The sequence below is a fragment of the Schistocerca americana genome, chromosome 3 (genome assembly GCF_021461395.2).
Source record: "Schistocerca americana isolate TAMUIC-IGC-003095 chromosome 3, iqSchAmer2.1, whole genome shotgun sequence".
Lineage (NCBI taxonomy): Eukaryota > Metazoa > Arthropoda > Insecta > Orthoptera > Acrididae > Schistocerca > Schistocerca americana.
The window spans coordinates 847,037,845-847,058,241 of NC_060121.1; the positions used below are offsets into that span (position 1 = coordinate 847,037,845).

Genomic DNA, 20,397 nt, shown 5'->3' on the forward strand with positions numbered 1-20,397 from the left:
AAAGAATTGGCTAGGAACCAGTGATTAATGTCCACAAATATTATATTAGCTGATCTTTCTAAGACTACACTTGATTTGTTATTTATTGCAAGGTTTGTATCATCGGCAAACAAAACGAACTTGGCATCTGGTAATGTTACTGATGAAAGGTCATTGATATACACAAGAAAAAGTAAGGACCCCAAAATGGATCCTTGTGGGACCCCACATGTAATTAGTTCCCAGTTGGATGATGCCTGATAGCTTGATACATGTCTCTTTCCTAATAACACCCTTTGTTTCCTGCCAGAGATATAAGATTTGAATCATTTTGCAGAATTTCATGTTCCACTATAATATTCTAATTTATTTAAAAGGATATGGTGATTTACAGAGTCAAATGCCTTTGACAAATCACAAAATATACCAGTTGCCTGCAATTTTTTGTCTAATGAATTAAGCACATTTTCACTGCAGGTATAGATATCCTTCTCAATATAAGAACCCTTTAGAAATCCAAACTGTGACTTTGACAGTATGTTATTTGAGATAAGATGGTTATAAAACCGATTGTACATTGCATTTTCTAAAATTTTTGAGAATGCTGGCAACAGTGAAATTGGATGGAAATTTGATGCTATTTCTTTGTCTCCCTTCTTAAACAGTGGCTTAACTTCAGCATATTTTAACCATTCAGGAAATATTCCACTGATAAACGACTGGTTACACAGAAAGCTTAATATGTTACTTAGCTCAGAATCAGGTTCTTTAATTAACTTTGTTGATATTTCATCATACCCACTAGATGTTTTTGATTTTAAAGATTTTATGATGGACATTATTTCTGCTGGGGTAGAGAGGGTCAAATTCATATCATGGAAGTTACTTGGAATGTCTGGTCCGAGGTATTCCATAGCAGCATCTACCGAACCTAACAACTCCATCTTTTCAGTAACAGTTATAAAATGTCTGTTACAAAGTTCTGCAACACTATACACATCTGTCACCGATGTATCATTTACTCTTAATGCTATTTGTTCCTCTTCATGTCTGGTTCTACCAGTCTCCTCCTTCACTACATCCCATATTGTCTTTATTTTGTGATCTGATATGACAATCTTTTTCTTTTAATATATTTTACAGTCTTTAATATTTTGTAGTATTTCTTGTAATGTGCTATAGCATCAACATCGGAACTGTTTCGGATTGACACATAGTTTTCTTTTTGTTTTACAAGATACCCCTATTCCTTGAGTACTCCATGGCTTCTTTGTAGACTTTGCTCTAACCCTGGTAAGTTTTGAGGGAAAACAGTATTCGAATAATGTAAGCATTTTGGTTCAAATGGCTCTGAGCACTATGGGACTTAGCATCTATGGTTATCAGTCCCCTAGCACTTAGAACTACTTAAACCTAACTAACCTAAGGACATCACACAACACCCAGTCATCACGAGGCAGAGAAAATCTCTGACCCCGCCGGGAATCGAACCAGGGAACCCGGGCGTGGGAAGCGAGAATGCCACGCTCGACCACAAGCTGCGGACTGTAAGCATTTTATTAGCAAAAGTGTTATATTTTTCATTCATGCCATGAGCACTGTAAACATCAGTCCAGTGAATGTCTCTGAGGAGTGTCCTAAAATAATCAATTTTTGGCTTATTGATTACCCTCTTGAGCTCAGATTTAACAGATTTTATATCCTGTTCAGTATTAACATTTAACAGATAGAACTGCATGTCATAGTCTGAGAGGCCATTGACTATTGGTTTTGTAATATAATTTTGTTCATTGGACTTTTCTATAAAGATATTATCAATGGCTGTTTGTGTGCAATTGGCTACCCCAGTGGGGAACTTTATAGTGGGAATTAAGTTGAATGATAGTGTTACTAACTCAAATAAGTTCTTACTGGGAGAGTCTTTAAGGAAATCTACATTGAAATCACCAGTAACCACTATTTCTTTGTTTTTGGTTGTTAAATGGGCTGGCACAGCTTCAAGGTGGTTTACAAACAGATTAAAGTTACCTGCAGGTGCTCAATATACACTTAATATTATGAAGGATTTTTTGTGAAATTCTACTTTTGTTGCACATGCCTCCATATGCTGTTCTAGGCAAAATTTATGAATGTCTATGTTCTTAAATTTATGACAGTTCCTGATGAGTGTGTCAACTACTCCTTTCTCCATTTCTGATCTACAAAAGTTAGATGCTAACCTAAACACTGTAACACTTAAAAAGTTCTATACCAGTGGTCACATGATGTTCAGAGAGGCAGATTATGTCAGCTGGGTTTGAAGACTCTAATTCATCTATGCAGATAGTTAATTCATTAATTTTATTTCCCAGTCCTCGAATATTTTGATGCAATAAAGATAGCAGACATTTCACATTGACTGAGTTAAAATTGGGTACAGTTAAAATATCTGCTGACTGTTGAAAATTCTTAACCAATAGCTGTTTTCTCAAACTGAAAGTTTGTCTCAGTTTTAACCTCTCTTAAAATTTGGTTTCTTTCTGTCCTCCCTACCCTAAAAACGAGTCTTTTCTGAACTCTATAACCACTGGTATTTTACCACTCATGACAGTGCCTCCCCCCTTTAACTTTCCTGCTATTTTCCCAGCCAATTTACCCTTCCCCTTCCTGTTGAGGTGAAGGACATGCCTAGTATAATCCCATCTATTGAGAGAACCAACAGGAACCACACCAATGTGTGACCTTACACCCGACATAAGCAGCCGTTCCAGCTCCAAATTAACTCTCTTGACAGAAGAGTTCAAATGAGGTCAGTCATGGTGCTCAAGAACAGATACAAACTCAACACTAGTATGCTTTGATGCTGATGCAATCTTTGCCAGGTCACACTCTATACTGTACTCAGGATCTCTGTCAATACTGTTACCTGCCCCACCCACTATAACCACAGTGTCTTCCTTAGTGAAATATTTGCAAAGTGATCCTAAATCCTCTGTCACCTGCTCCAGACCCACACTAGGTTTAAAAAAATTGGTGACGTAGTATTCTGATCCTAGTTCATCCTGCAAAAGTTGGCCAACACCTCTTCCATGGGAACTACCTAACAACAACACTTTCTTTCTCTTTACTGATTTCCTTACATTCTTTCTTTTCAATTTGCTGCTGAAAGTTTGTTGTGCCGTGTCTACAACTGCAACTGCTTGAGGTTCACCAGCTTCTAACTGAAGCAACAGGTCAAATCTATTTTCCACATTCACCACAAAGCTGTCAGAAAAAGTTCTAGGCCTGTTCCTCCTGTTGCCACTTCCCACCTCTCTCTACCCTTTTCCCTCCTTAACCTGTCAATGTCTCCCCTGGCCTTGTCTAACTCAGCCTGAAGGGCGGCAATTTCCCCTCCTGTTCTAGTATCTTCCTATCTCTACTACAAATCCTACAAAACCACTGAAGAGTCTCATTTACTTCCCATATTCCCACGCCACTACAGTCACCCACATGGAAAAAACTACAGCACCCATCACACCAAAGCCCCGACCTAACAATCCTACGGCAAGTCAAGCAATTTCCACTCATGATAAACATAATAGTTTATTAAGAATAAGTCAGTTAAATTACAGATAAACACGAAAATATGGTTCCACAAATTTAGCCTATACGCAACTTTGTGTAAACAAAAACAACAGTGCAAAGTTTCCGAAACAACAACTTAAACTTTACGCTACTTTCCGGAAATGCTAGTTAAATAATGAAGAGGTACGCTAAGTTAAATTGCTGGAGAGAGCAAAGAACAACTAAACGAAATTCTATAGATTTGCTGCTGCAAAACGTAAACAGAAAATACGACTGTACGATCTTTTCGCGTTTTCTGCTACGTTAGGTAAAGAAAAATGAAACCTTTAATGGTTCACTTAAAAGGCACACTGATACACCTATTTACCACGTAATCAGTACTAAACTGTATGTTTTATAATCTAAAATAACTTATCTGTACGAGAACACCAAAACTTGCGCTAGTCGCCTGGCTCAGGTCTTTACTATAGAGGTGAATCAGGTGATGTGTCTGTCATTAACCTGTGCATTTTTAGTGACTGTTTAATTCATGATGCCATTGCAGTTCATGCCCACATTCGCACTGTCATGGCATGTGTGAAAAACAAGCTGCCTCACATACATTTTATGAAATACTTCAGTGATGGGGCAGCTAGTCAGTACAAAAACTGTAAAAATCTCAAAAATTTATGTATGCATTACCATGATTTTCAGATTCACGCAGAATGGAATTTTTTCACAACAAGTCATGATAAAAATGTATGTGATGGTATTGGTGCTACCACTAAGGGCATGGCATCACGAGCTAGTCTGCAGCACCCTACAGAAGGTCACATTCTAACACCTCTTCAATTATTTACCTTGGTACAGAAAAATATCTCTGGCATACAATCATTCTATGTTTCGAAAGATGAGGCGAAATCAGTCGAAGAGTTGCTAAAAAGTAGACTAGAACACGTTAATACTGTTGCAGGCACAAGGAGCCAACATCACTTCTCTCCAGCGGACTCTGACAATGTGCAGATGAGCAGACTGTCTGGTTACAACTATAGGTTCATGCACAACATGTGTCTTCACAGTGTGTCTGACTCAGGGTTCAGAAGCAAAGGCAGCAACATACAACCAGGTTGCTATGTTATTGCTGTTTATGATGACAAATGGTTCTTAGGATGTGTTGCAGAGTGCTGTGAAGCAGAAGGTGCATTTGTGAACTTCATGGCACCAGCAGGACCAGCCAGATCATTTCATTAGCCATGTTTGGCAGACAGGTGTTGGATTCCTTTTGAACATATTCTTATGACAGTTCCAGTTCCTACCACAGCGTCAGGAAGACAGTAGAATTTCCCACTCAATGTACAGAGTACAATAGCTAAAGTGTGGGAGAACTTCTGTTCGAAGAACAATCGACTGGATTTTAGCAGTTAAGGTGCAGTAAAAATTAATGATAGGTTGTGTTAATCTGTCTATATGTTGTTGCTTAGTGAATAAACAGTTGTGGAAGAGGATAAGAAGAGGCAGAATAGTTTACGATATGTTTTTACAAAATTGTGTTGTGGAACAATGGCCACATCACCAAATACATCTGTCAACTTCCATTGTACACAAATGCCTTGCAATAACATGCTGAAATTTTGAGATATATATCATTATGGTCTACTTATGCAGTGTGTGAAATTTGGATTGGATACCATTTGTCCCTTTTGTGCTACCACACTTTGAAAATCCATGTTTTTCAGGTAATTCTTCAAATTTTTGTATCTTTGTGTGTATGTAACTCAGTTTTTGTGACTGAGGGCATAGAGGGCAGATACAATATGTACCTTTTAATGTATTACATTTTTTAAATCACATTTTGGAATTTTTTATTTTCCCTCAGAAATATGTTGTTGGTGTTTTGATTCATAGAGTGTGTTCTCTAAGTGGATGTTACTGGGTTGTAAAAATTTCACTGGACTGTGTGGAATAGTTCCAAAGTTATTAAGACCTGAAGTTGGGTCTGAAGATAGATTGCCAGATGTGGGTTGCAATTTCTGGGTCACACCACCTTCTTTCACAAGTCATAATTCTGGAACTAATTGGCAGGGGAAACTAATACTTTGTACACGAGTGTTCCACACATGTTAGAATTAGTGTACTGAATTTCAGTCAAATCTGAGACTATGAGCTGGAGTCCCTGGTTGAACTGACCCCTATGGGACATAACATCTGAAGTCATCAGTCCCCTATAACTTAGAACTACTTAAACCTAACTAACCTTAGGACATCACACACACCCATGCCCGAGGCAGGATAATCTCTGAAGAGAGAGGGAAATACAGAAGCGTCCGATCCCACCCGTCTTCTTTGACCCATGACGTCACAAATATGGCGGAAACAAAAACAAACACACACACTTTCCACAAGAAGCCTAATGACACTAACGGGACAAGCGCGGGAAATGGGGTGTTTTGGGTGGGGGGGCAAACTAAATATACACAAATTTAGATGCCTTGCGTAGCTACAACGTGTAAGTGAAGACAGCATGCATGAATACCCACCCACCTCCCCAGGGGTCGTAACCCCTGCAACCCATAGAAGATAAAGATGCTTCAGTAGCTGATTAGTGTTTTTTGTCTTTCTAAAAAAAAAAAAAACCCCACGGGATAGAACGAACAGATCAGAAAGATAAATATAATAAACTAAAACAGAAATTCGAGGAAACAGATAATTAAAATAAGTAATAAGTGTTTTTAAATTTTTAAAAAAATCTCACGAGATAGAACGAACAGATCAGAAAAGTAAATAAAATAAGATAAAACGGAACTGGAGACAGCCACACTCAAACCAAACTCCGCGCCGTCATGACGTCACACACGACAACACCCTTACGTCATGGGTCAAAGCCGACGCGTTGGATCGGACGCTTCTGTCGACCCAGAGAGAGAATTATAACTGCAGAAATGAATGCACAGCTTGGGACAAACAAAACTGGTTTAAAAAAAGCAGTGAGACTGCATGGCTGCAGTAAAATAAACCCGGAAGGAGAATATCTACTGCACTTCTGTATGAGGAGTGAGTTGGTTGTGCAAAACAATTGGTTGAAGAAAAGAGTCAATTACATGATCACAAGATAATGTTGGAATGGACAATTTAAATTTACAATTGACTATATAATGTGCATAAAGCAAGAAATATACTTGTGACTGGTGTCAAGGTGATGGTGTTTCAAGCCGTGGAGCATGTAGAGATGCTTGATATAATAAAATGCCCTATCAGAATGAACAGGGAGGGTGGCTATAAGTTGTCTATTGCCTGGCTGCTAGCAATTTAATTACAGCGGACCACATGTGTTCACCAGCCAGCAGCTCCATTTGACACAGGCTTAAAAGCATAAACAGCAGCCACAAGAGAACTGCTGTGCAACTTCAGTGCTTCACTGTGGGAAAAGACTAACCCTAGGTACAAGCTGCTGATAAGCTATTGCCTACCAGTCATCTACCATGCAATACGCTACTGTACAGTTGTTCCCTTCCATAGCAGCCTCACATCAAATTGTCTAATGGCATTCCAGATATGTGGCATCAGTAGCCACCCAGCAACTGATGTAGAAAGTGTATATGGCAGGAAGAGATACCAGTGTCTAACTGTTAACTGCCCTAAAGAGGGCAACTGGAAAGACTACTGAAGTGTCAGCAATGTAACTGCTTTAGTGTTTCATAATGATGTGGCCTAATAAAAAAAATCCTTTTACTCAAAATGAGCTAATATTTTAGTATGGGTATGAATTCCCTGTCATTACGCAAGTTTCAAACCAGGCCATTCAAGCATTACAAACACAAAATTGCTACATGCGTGAGTCGTGTAATGTATGGCATATTCCACTAATTATCATTGATGTCCATGTTTGCTGTAATTCACATATTATGAGAATGTTGTTATAGTGTAACACATAATGTATGTTCTGGACACATCAGAAAATATCATACAAGTTGTCAGAGCAATGACATGATTATATGTATACCTGTTGGGCAAACTGATTACTATAAGAAAGCGCTTTCATTCCCTTTCCTCTCTCTCCCCAAATTAACACAATATCAACAGTGCGGTTATTTCTACACATGTCACACAATGAGTAACGTGTGCCACACGATGTTTCATTAGGAATATATCTGACAGCACAATGCAACAAATCGTGACTTCCGGGTACTGTATGGAATGCAGTATGGTATTCATACATGCCAATGTTTCCTCCAGACGCTTTATCTTCGTCTCGTAGTCCATAGTCTGGACACCGATTGCGGAAACGCAGTTTTCTGCAGTGATGTCACTGAATTTTGGTGTAGCAGCATTCTGCAGCAATGGATTATTTGAAACATCTTCACCGTGTCCAGTCTCCGGTAACCTATTGCATTACAATCATTCATCATGGAGGTTAATAACGTCCAATCGTCAAGTTATAAATCAATCGGTACTGAGGAGTTTCTTACAATACATAATATCCGTATCTCCGACTTAGGGCTAATTGATTTGTTGTAGCTACTGCTACTCTCCTGCCAAACGATACCGCCATACCAACACAATCAACTTACTAACAGCAAACATTATATTCGACCAAAATAACTCGACGAAACTATCGATTATAACTGTGTCCACATCGACCATATTTACTGGTCGATAATTCGACATTTTAAATTATGACCTAAAAGTAGAGTCGAAATGATTCAAAAATCAAAATGGTAAGAAAATCACATTTTCCATTTTTAAGCTTATAAAATAATTTGGCATCAAACTGTGTTCGCGTACAAGGCTTCGTATTTACGAAAACAAAGGATTTCACTCTTTTGTATAAGAAACTGCGATCTTCCAGTTGGTGCATTGTCATAGCAACAAGCTGTGTTTAAGTCCAGTTTTTTATCTGTTACGTTTTGGTTCTTGAGTGTTGTTGACGTCTCGCCAGGAGTATGTTAATTTTTTTATTCTTGTTAGCCTACTTATATTGCTGAGTGTCATAGTTATAGTTCCTAGGATGCCTAGAAGTTCGTCATTAACCGAAAAGCGTTAAATTCTGCGGAAACTGATTTACAAACATTTATTTTGTAAGTGATTCTGCTTCATCACCCGTTGATCACAGTGAAAGTTATAACGTTTGTTTAAGTGTGAAGAGGACACATCCACAACTGCATATAAAAAATGTCATTAATCCATGTAAATGAAGTTTCATACGAAAATTCTGATGAATAATATGTTTCAGTTGACTTTTGTACTTTTTGTGTGTCAGGAATTGTTTATGTTGGAATCTTTGTGGACCTCATATTGACATAAAAATAATTGAGAAAAATGTATTGGGCTTTCCTGCAACATTGCAATTGTAGTCCCAGTTGTGATAATTATACCTGTTTTTGGAACCCAAAAAATGCAGTAGCCATATGTTTGAGAACAATATCGGACCACTGTATACACTGCAAGCAGGTGATGAAGGATGTACTGTTCTTCAAACACTTTGTAACTTGGTGAATACTCACCCCTCCACCAGCTAAAACGGAAAAATAAATTGAAGTGATGGGAAACTAATGAGTCTATAGCAGATTTATCTGTGAAAGCTGTTGTCGGTGAAGTCAACTATCGGAATGAAGGAAAGGCAAATGACCCCAGAGCTTAACCAAAAGGAGGTCACAAATAAAAAGAAGAAGCGTCCAACTGCACCCACGTGCTTTGACCAATGACGTCATCAGGATGGCGGAAACGCCTAGCCTATTTTCAGCCTATTCAATATGGCTGCCATAACATCATTCCATATGTAAACAAACATGAAAACAACATGAGAATATTTCACTCCAGCAAAAAAATGAAGCCAATGGGACAATCTCAGGAAGTACAGGGTTGTCAGTGGGTACAAGCTAGATATGTATCAATACAAAAACAGCTTCGTCCCAAAACAAATAGGCCTATATCCACAAAATCAAACACAATAAAATATCCTGTCGTACGATATAACGACACAAACACAAAAACCATTGGAAACATACATTTCTTTTTATGATTTAGCTCAAACAGAGGTCCTGATACCAACATATGCAACTCCAAAACGAGGAATCACAAAATTCCCTCCACCTACTTAGCTAAATGAAGCATCCAATACCAACACATGCGACTCCAAAACATGGCACCCCACAATTCGCTTCACCTGTTTAACTCAAAACAAACTGTCAATACCAAAAAAACCAACACACATTACTCTGAAATGTGGAAGCACAAAATTCCCTTCACCTAGATAGCTAAAACAAAGCCCTCAATACATACAGTCCAAACACAAATAAAAAATACCAGTACCACAAACTTCACACAACTTATGTAGCTGACAAGGAACCAGTGATACCAGAACCCTAACCATAACTGGAAAACCCAGAAACCCACTATAACAATTAAAGTGCAACCAAAATACCATAAAACTAAAACAGACGAAGCACCAAAATTACATTAAAATAACACCAGCAAAAAGTTACTTAGCAACAAAAGCCTCCGATAAAAAGAACTAGGTTGTGACCCCCCACTCCTCTCACACACACACACACACACACACACACACACACAAAAGCGAATCCTGTAAGAACACCCCAGGCCCCACAACATCCTTCCAATAAATTGACCCCAACACACCAGATCCAATCCCAAACACAAAAACAACAAAAAAAGAACAAACAAAAACCAAAATCATTCAAACCTTAATAAAATAAAACCAACCAAACTGGTTCTCTCAAAACAAAACAAACTCAAAAATCACCTCTCCCACCCATAACTTGTCCCATCAACCTTACAAGCCATGCTCACAGCCTCCCCCACTCCAACCCGACCCCCTCAGCTTACCATCCTCAACCTATAAGTCCTCCCTACTGCCCTCCCAAAAATTCGCAGGGTCACTCTTCTGCCAGTTGGAAGAGCAGTTCATATCCTTCCTTATAACAGAATTAATTGTCACTAAGCCCCTCTGTGGTATTAGTGCAAGCCCCAGTGTCGCAATACTTCAACTGAATGCTATGGTTACCCACTAAATGTTCATAACCCCTCTTCTCCAGAATCCTATAGGACAAAGATGCATCTGACATTGCAGTATTACCCTCTGTAACATATCCCTCAATAAACCCCACAGGTTCCCTCTTGCTACGAGTGCGCAAACCCTTGAAAACACAATCAGCATACCCACCGCCTCCTCCCCCACTCCAAAAATATAACCACCCACAAACCAATCTGCAGATCACCCCTCCCATACTTCTTACTTAACTGGTACTCATCAATTTCAGCTACAGTCCCCGGCACACCCAACTTCCCCTTATGCTTAACATAATTGGAACACTCTCCCTACATAATGAAAACCAATCTAACACAGTTTTCTGTCTGTCTGGCTGGCTCTGTATTTTTCTCTCTCTCTATCACTCACTCGCACATTCACACACACCACACACACACACACACACACACACCACACATGTTGCATGCCCAGGACCAGGTACCACACTGAATCAATCACCAGATGTTATTGCAAGGCCACCTCCAGATGTATAGGTCCATAGTCTGGAACGCCGGGACTCTTGGCGGAGAGTTATTGTAAGCTGTAGAGGTAACTTCAGTTATGCTCTAGGGACGTGTGTTGGGACCATTGCTGTTAATATACATATATTGATGGCCTTGCGGACAATATTAGTAGTAACTTCAGACTTTTTTGCAGATGATGCAGGTATCTAAAAGAAGATGCATAAATATGCTGTCAAATCTTGAAAAGAATTCACAGTGGTGCAAAAATTGGCAACTTACTTTAAATGTTCAGAAATGTAAAACTGTGCACTTCACAAAACGAAAGTGCTGTGTCATCCAAACAAGACACAGTCAGGGCAATAGCACCACGGGTGCAAAGATGCGAGCTGGTGAAAGTGCAACAGAACATCACCACAGGCGTCACTGAGGATGAAGATATCGACTTCGCTTCAGCCATTTGCCAGCTGAGTACGATCCGCCAATGACCGGATGACAACCAACAGAAGCCTACTCAGAAGATAGAGGAGCTGCTCTCGCCCACTTGGGTATAGATCATCGTCCAGGGCTGACTTAGAGAGGGAACATCGTTTAGTGAACTCTTAGAATTGAACAGACAGTTGTTGTAAATTGCATTTGCTATGTACTGTGAAGTATCTTTACGATTATTTGCTATTAGCCGTTGATGGCCTTTTTTTATGTTAAATACTACAAGTAGGGTTGCAGACTTCTTATTCGTCAAGACATAAAGAGAAGTAAGTCATTTAATTCATTTGTGTGACTTTGTTACTAATTTATTGGAGTGTTGCAGAACCTTTGTTCTGCTATCCTGTTACCTGACCCTGGGTCAAAGCTGTGTAATAGTGGCAGGGAGAAATTGTGTTAGCGGTGTACTGCACCAGAAGCCATTTCATGAACTCACAAACTCAGCCTACCTTAACAACAGTGGCATCTCAGCCTCTACAGCAGTAGCAGCGAAGCCTTTACGAAAGAAAAATCTTAATACCCTATGATTATAATATCAATGAGTCACTATTTGAATCAGCCAACTCGTAAAATGCCTGTATGTAAACTTTGGAGGAATATGAAATTGAATGATCACATGAGTGCAGTCGTGGGTAAAATAGGTGGCAGACTCTGTTTTATTGGTTAGAATACTGGGGAAGTGCAGTCAGTCTACAAAGAAGATTGGTTACAAATCACATGTGTGATCCACTCTAGAATATTGCTGAAGTGTGTAGGACTGTATCAAACAGGACTAACAGGGGATATTGAACATATACAGAGAAGGGCAGCATGAATGGTCATTGTTTGTTTGACCTATGGGAGAGTGTATCTGAGATGCTGAAGAAACTGAACTGGCACACTCCTGGAGGTAGGTGTAAACTATCCTGAGAAAACCTACCAACAAAGTTTCAAGAACTAGCTTTAAATGATAACTACAACCTCCTACTTATCACTCACCTAGGACTCCGTGAGGACAAGATTGAATAATACAGCATGCACAGAAAGCATTCAAACAATTGTTGTTCCTGCGCTCCGTAACGTATTGTGCTATCAACCAAAAGGCTGCAGAAACTTAACGGTCAACAACATGTCTTTGCCTAAAGCCGCATGTAAAGGATAGCTTGTAAATGTATCGGTCATATCGATCCCTAATGAATAACCATTAAAAAAATTAAATTTCATTCCAAATGGTAATCATGAAACTAATAACACCTAGCAAAAATACCAAACACATAAACCACAGCAGTCAATAAATTATAATAACTCAATGGAAACAAAGCACACATTTTCAGATTTATGTTACCACACTCATTATTCAGACACAAATGAATCCAATACCACATATTACACGAACAACTTCAAGTGTCATCATCCATGACCATAGTGTGCCATTAAATGTAACCCAGAGTGTGCCACTAAATCTAACAACCTATTATCTACAAACATGGACAAATTCAAAAGCAACAAGCCACAGTGATCACAGCACTCCCGCCACGGGTCAATGCAGGTGGATAGAATCAGACACTTTCAATGACACAAACACGCTGTTGCTACTGTCGCCACCAGCCAGTAGAGATGGCAGTGATGAAGGGACGATTTGGTGAACTGTTCACCCTCTCATGAGAGGCTATACGGCAGGACTGGGGACGGCATGTCCATAGTAATGTACTTGTCATCATCAGCAGTTAATGCTGGAGGCATCAGCGGTGCCATCAGAGATGACGAGACCCAGCAACAAAGGTGGCTGTGGCGTCAGGGGCAGTGGGTGCTGCACTGGCGACAGCAGTTGAAGGGTAGGGGCAGAGGCAGGAATCTCAGACAGTGATCTGTCAGGCAGCAACCCCCGTTGCAGCATGAACTGGACTGTCTGTGGCACAGGAATCATCGGCAGTGGGGGAGGCAGTGGTCCCTCTGGAACAGACACCACCATGTGCCGCTGCAACTGGTCTAAGCAATGAGATGTCCTCATGTCTGGAGTGTGGACAGTGCAGAGGCACCTGCTCTAGTGACGCTGAATGATGTCAGGAACCCATTTCGACCAGCAGCCAAAACTACGAGCCCAAAAGACACATTTTGCTGGAATGGCTGTGGTGTTGGATGCAGTAGTTGAAGGAGAGCCCATGGTTGGCATCTATGTAGCAGCTCCACCGGGCTCTTGTCCTCCACTGGAGTGAAATGGTACAAGCTCAAAAAAAAAGTCTAAAGCAGCTTCAGCAGACCTGTTGGATACATAGATCGACATCTGAGTTTTAAATGTCTGAACCATGCGTATGGCCTCACCATTAGATTGAGGATGAAACAGGGGAGCTGTGAGATGGTGAACACCCCTGCCCTGACAAAAACATGCAAATTCTTGAGAAACAAACTGGGGGCCGTTATCAGTAACCATAGTTTATGGAAGTCCCTCAATTGCAAAAATCTTGAACAGGGCCAAAATAGTGGCAGCCGTGGAAGTGGATGGACAATGTGCTATCCAGGAAAACTCAGAAGAGGCATCCACGACAATGAGCCAATACTGATTTAGTAAGAGCCCTGCAAAATCAACATGTAGATGCTCCCACAGGCACTGCGGCATCGACCAGGGGGAAAGAGACGCCCATGTGGGCGCCTGTTGCTGAACAGAGTGAGTGCAAGCACAATAAGCTGTGTAATGTCCCCATCTATGCACCAGCAATAGACATGCCATTGGGCCAAAGCTTTGGTGCAAAAGATGCTTCAATGACTGACATGCATAAATCACAGTATGTTACAGCATAAGGAAGCGGGAATCACAACTCGTGGAGCAGTGTCCTCCTTAGCTAACAAAAGAACCCCAGCAAACATGGAAAGCTGGTGTTGGAGGGAGAAGTAATTACGCAAGGGATCTGAGGCATGGCCCAGGAGTTTTTCTGGCCAACTGTGCTGCACAAAAGAGAAGACCCAACTAAGTGCAGGATCTGCAGTGTGCTGTCATGCACTAGTGATGAGAAAACCATTGATCACATACTGATTCTCAATATCTATATAGAAACAAAGCAACTCATCCTCATCAAACACCAGGTCTGGCCCAATCGGAAGGTGAGATAAGGCATCGGTTTTGGCATGTTGCGCTGTTGGTCAGTAATTGATCTGATAATGATAACAAGAGAGGAAGAGAGCCCAGTGCTGCAAACAGTGTGCTGTCTTGTCTGGCACAGAAGCTGAAGGGTTAAAAAGAGCACCCAATGGCTTGTGATCCATGGTAAAATGGAACTTAGAACCATACAAGAAGACATAAAATTTCTCGAGGGTGAACACACTTATTAAAGCCACCTTTTCAATCTGAGAATATCGAGCTGAGTGGGAGTTAAAGTCTTAGACATGTTATCACTGGGTCATTCAGACCCAGCTGCACATCTGTGAGCCAACACCACACCAAGACCATGATGAGAGGCATCTGTAGCCAACATGAGGTACTGACCCAGCTGAAAAGTAGCCAGACACAGGACAGATTGGAGCTTCAATTTAAGCAAAGTGAATGCTCCACCACAAGCTGGGGACCAAAGGAAAGGCAGATTTTTATGCAAAAGTGTGTGCACTGACTGAGCAGCAGTCGATGCATCTGGTAAAAACTTATGGTAGTATGCAACTTTACCTAGAAATACCTGCATTCTTTAGCAGAAGTTGGCCGTGCCAAGGCTGCAATTGCGTCAATATGGTGATGCAATGGCTTAACTCCTAGGTGCTCAATTGACAGCTGAAAAAATTGAGATTTGGCAAGATTGCATTTGAGACCCACAAACTGCAAATCAGGAAACAATTGAAGATTACTAAGGTGGTCATCAGTGGAAGAATCTGAAACAACGAGATTGTCCAGGTAATTGATGCAGCCAGGTACAGAGGCTGTCAGCTGTTCTAAAAAATGCTGATAAGTTACGGGCGCACTAGCGACACCAAAAGGTAAGTGTCGATATCAGCATATGCTGAAAGATGTATTGACAACCAGAAGGCACCTAGCGACCTCATCCAAAGGAAGGTGGAGGTATGGTTCTGATAAGTCAATCTTGGAAAAGTAGAGGCTGCCTGACAATTTTGTGAGCAACTTTTCAGGGCGAGGCAAAGGGTATGTATCTATCATGGGCTGTGCATTAATTGTGACAATGAAGTCACCACAGAGGCGATGCTTACCAGTTGGCTTCTTAACAATGACCAGTGGTCATGGAAATAGGCTGAATGACATCAAGCAACATATAATTTAGCTTTGACAGAGCCGCGCAATGTGACAGGCGCATGCTGCTTGGGGAAAAAGAAAAAAAAAAGAAAAAAAAAACAAGGGTGGGAAGACTATCAAGGTAATGTTGGCCTGAAAACTGGTAGCACAACCAAGCCCAGGGGAAAACTGAGACAAAAACTCAGAGCAGAGAAACTCTAGTTGCTGATGTGAAACTTGATCTAACACTAAATTTATCTCATTGGCAATGGAGAAACTGAAAGCGTTAAACACTGCTAACCCAAACAGGTCTGCAGTATGGGAATGATCCACTACAAGGAAGGTGAGAGGGCGAATCACAGATTTGTATGAGATAGGAGTGGAGAACTGACCTAGAACCAGAATCTGCTGTTTATTGTCGCTAATCAACTTCTATGAAACCTTTGTGAGGGGAGGGGAGCCCAAGTCCAAATACGTTTGTGCATTTACTCAAGTCACTGCAGCGCCTGTGTCCACTTGCATTTTCAGCAGTTTATCAAACATACACAGGTCCATAAACAATTTGTTCGGGGAAAGACATAGAGATACAGTTTATGTCCGTCGGTGCTACTGTATCTACCACATTTGAAGAGGAGTTACGTATCCATGCCATGTGACCTTTCTTTTGACACTTGTTGCAAACCACCCAACACTTAGGGCAAGCAGCACGCTAGTGTTGAGTGAAGCAGTAAAACAAGATGGGAGGGGGCACACGACCACTTCTGTGATGCACAGCCTGTTGCTGCTGTGGCCGTAACCAACACTGCCCCATATGATGCTGAGTCAAAGGTTGCAACTGCTACAATGGCTTCCCTGTCAGACCCAGCTGCACATCTGTGAGCCAACACCACACCAAGACCATGATGAGAGGCATCTGTAGCCAACATGAGGTACTGACCCAGCTGAAAAGTAGCCAGGCACAGGACAGATTGGAGCTTCAATTTAAGCAAAGTGAATGCCTGAACACTTGCAACATGCCTAACAGTGTTTGATTGAGAAACTTCTGGAACCTCCACCCCATGCAACACTCCCTGATCGCCTGCGGCCCATGACACTTCAAAGGACTGTCCTATATTGAGCACATCCATAAGCATTGGACTCTCATGCAGAAGTGCTTTTTTGCAGACTTTCCTATCCAAGTCCAGACAAATAGTAATGTAATGCACAGTGTGATCAGCATAGGGTTTGTGGTGGGCACTAGTGACAAATTTCAAATGACATATCGACCCATGTAGTTCTGCAGCCCAGGCTTTGTAAGTTTGATTTGGGCATTTCTGACAATGGCAAAATTCTACACACATTGCAGTGGCAGGGTTTCTGTCACCGTAATAAGTTGAGAGAAGTTTGCACATTTCATCAAATGATAAGATGGCCATTTCTCGCAAAGGCGCAAGTTGGGGAAACAACTGACAAATGCACAGCGGAAGTCAGGAGAGAAAGGAAGCCCTACACAGGTTTGCATTATCCACACAAAAACCCTGGAAATGTTGGCATAACCATATGTTGTAGGAGTCCCATATTCAGCCACTTCATCTTACGCTGAAAAGGACAATGGTTGCACTGACAGGAGAGTAGCCTGCGGTGAACAAGCAGATGCTGCTTGATTTAGAGCAGGGGTAAGAGCCTGCTGTTGTTCCACAAAAGCTTACTTCTGGACAATGAGACATTAGAGTATTTCCTCTATCAAGACATTCATCGGGTGACTTAACACTGACACTAACATGTGGAGGAAACGTAACCCTTACTCATCGCCAAGTTTGCTATAGCAAAGACAAACTCAATTAATGGAATGTAGTACTTTGTAGGGAAACATGCAAGTTACGATGAAGTAAAGGTTGGGCATAACACTGAACACAATGACTGGATGTTACAGAATAGGCCAAGCATTTGTTTGTGATCACTTAAATAATACTGTTTCCTTTGTAGCTCACCTGAGTGTGCCAGGGGGCTGAATCAGATGGCCTCTGTAAGTGGCCCTACGAACTGTATGGACACACAGTCTCTGAAATCGTGTGTGTCATGAGTGAAGGTACATTAACTTTGTAATAAATAACTAAAGAATAAGTAAATTATGCAATGTGTGTCACGTTCCATAGTGTTTTGAATTCACACATTATGATTAAGTGGCGTTTGCACATGGAAAGATGCCTGGCATTCTTTCCCCACCATTCTCTCTCGTTTTAATCTACCATTGATACCATTTACACAGCTCTTCTCCTTGCCATATTCTCTAAATTAATTTTATTTTCTTTGTACGTAACTTCTTTTAAGTTTTCCCTCATTCCCTTTTTTCTCAGTGTTGAAGCTATAACCAATAGAATAATACTGCAAAGGCATTAGAATATGCAGTTTTTTCTTTTATTTGCTGAGAAAAATTTAGAATTTCTCTTCTACACCTACACAACACCGAGAAGTCTTGAGTGGTCATATATCTGTCCTAGCATTGAAGCCATTGGGAACAACAAGATGGAAACACAGGGTTGATGCAGACACCTCTCGTAAGTATAACACAGGAGAAGTTTTTGATGCACTGGATGAAATAAGCATAGATGAAAATACAGACAGAGCTGTTGCACATTAGGCTATGTAACACCCCAAATATAGAGCCCCTAATGACATCCATTTTGACAGCAAAAGATATAAAAATTAGTTCTCCTGACCTTGACGGTAGCTACTGGCAACAAAATATTAACATTATGGAAAGTTTGACCAACAGAAATACTAGGGAACTAACAATATCTATTCCACGGAAAGAACTAAATGAAAGACTATCAGATGATCACTTAATCTACAAAGCATGAAACTCTAAATAAAGAATTCAAAATACATGCTTTACGAAGGTTAAAACCCAGACGAGATAAAGTTATCAGAGATAACATTTATCCAAGAAAAGAGTTGTAGCCGCATCAGGCTGTAAGTTTGCTGCGACTACAATGAAAAACTTTAATAGAGATGTTAATTCGCTCTCTTCCAGACGTTGTGATAGAAGCAAGCTTATTGACTGATATTAGATTGTTTCAGACTGATCTGGAATTTTAAAGTTTTTCAAGTATCATCTTGACGTATTAGTTAAAGTTCTGAAGAAAGGTGATAGAACATTTACTGTTTAGCCAGACAATGGAACAGATATTAAATGTGAGGGGAAAGTAACTTGTGTGTTACTTAATCAATTCTGGGACTTAGTCATTGTGATCTGTGGCTGTCACAAACATTGATAGTATCTGAAACTTACCAAACACAGTGAGGAGTTTGTTTTAACAGTTACAGATCGGAGCTGTTGCAATCAACGGATGCCAAACTGTGTCAACCAGACTTGAACATCCATTTCCACTGAGCCGACACAGACACACTCGCTACAGCTAGCAATTCTGGAACTTCATCCATGATTTTACGTTCCTTTGTTCAGTGGTGATATGGTATGATATATTGCTTCAAATTAATGTTGTCAGCAAAAACACACTAAGTATTACCACAGATATGTCAAAAACTACTGACACTCAAACAGACAACAGAGTGTTTCACAAACTACCGAGAAGACCTCAGATTCCAATATTGTCCGCTACACCCTAAGGAACTACGCTAAGGAACTGGCAACCTGACTTGATAAAGGAAACCTGGCTGTAGGAGGTGCAATGCAGACACAAAAGAGATGGAAGAAAGAACAGTTCCATCCTGTTGAGAAAGCAACTTACATAAAATTTAATCATATGAATGTTCCACCAACTTCTCCTTTTGAAAATACAAAAAACATATGTTCACTCAAAAATAAAAGCTCATCTGGATTTGATGGTGTTTCCAACGGTACTACAGACTTGTTCCTGTTTAATAAACACTGTCTTTTATAAAATATGTAATGCATCACTGACTCTGCACAATTTCCCAGAGAGATTGAAATATAACATTGTTAAACCCCTGTAAAAGGGTGATTTCTATACATAAAAATAAATTGTTCAACAGTTATATTGGTTTTAGATGAACAAGTTGCGAGGAGCTACTACGATTTTTAGGAAGAGCTATGGATAGTTTGTTATGTTAGTGCCTAATGGCTGTGGACATTTTGACATTAGAAAGGCACTGTACAAACAATTGTGATAACAGTTCTACTACTTTAATAGAACAAAAAATCCTTTAAGAGAGGCACAGTGAAGCCATCCCAGAAAATGGCCTCAAGGGTAGTGAGGTCTCCCTGTTGGGATGTAAAATTTTGACGATCATTCAACCCAAAAAAGGAAAATAAAGAATGGACACATGAATTTGAAAATTATGTATGTTACCATCATCATCGTCATAGAGCACAAATTATTGAGAGACTAGTTTATATATTCACTTTGTTCAAAATGGCCCTTATTACACTTCTTGCTCCTGCACTTATAAAGGTTGATTGGGATATATTGGCCTCAGAAGGACATGTAGATGAATGTGGTAACCAAACTACAGAAATGACATGTGGGTATGAAAGTGAGGTGCCATTGGCTTCTGATGAAGAATGGGGCATGCCTATGTCATGCACACCAAAGTATGTATTTTAAACTTGTTGGGCACTCACTGTGGGGGGATGCGTGCATCCCAGTGAGCACAAAAACCCTTCACTAATATTAAATTAAATGAGGCCTGTCCACTAGGTGAGTCATTACTGGCAAGATTGTTGACTCCAGCAGGTAAGGATGTTCCTG

The 20,397-nt window shown here is 40.4% G+C and overlaps 1 protein-coding gene across 1 annotated transcript in view; it reads right to left on the reverse strand.

Moving 5' to 3' along the window:
• LOC124606718 (probable cytosolic oligopeptidase A) overlaps positions 1–8,104 on the reverse strand; it is a 61,549-nt gene extending 53,445 nt beyond the window's left edge. The window contains exons 1-2 of the mRNA XM_047138748.1: positions 7,971–8,104; positions 7,719–7,885 (exon numbers count right to left, since the gene is read on the reverse strand). Coding sequence (XP_046994704.1) covers positions 7,719–7,885; positions 7,971–8,053 — 250 coding nt within the window. The 5' untranslated portion in view covers positions 8,054–8,104. The remainder of the gene's footprint in view (positions 1–7,718; positions 7,886–7,970) is intronic.
• Positions 8,105–20,397: the final 12,293 nt, after the last annotated feature.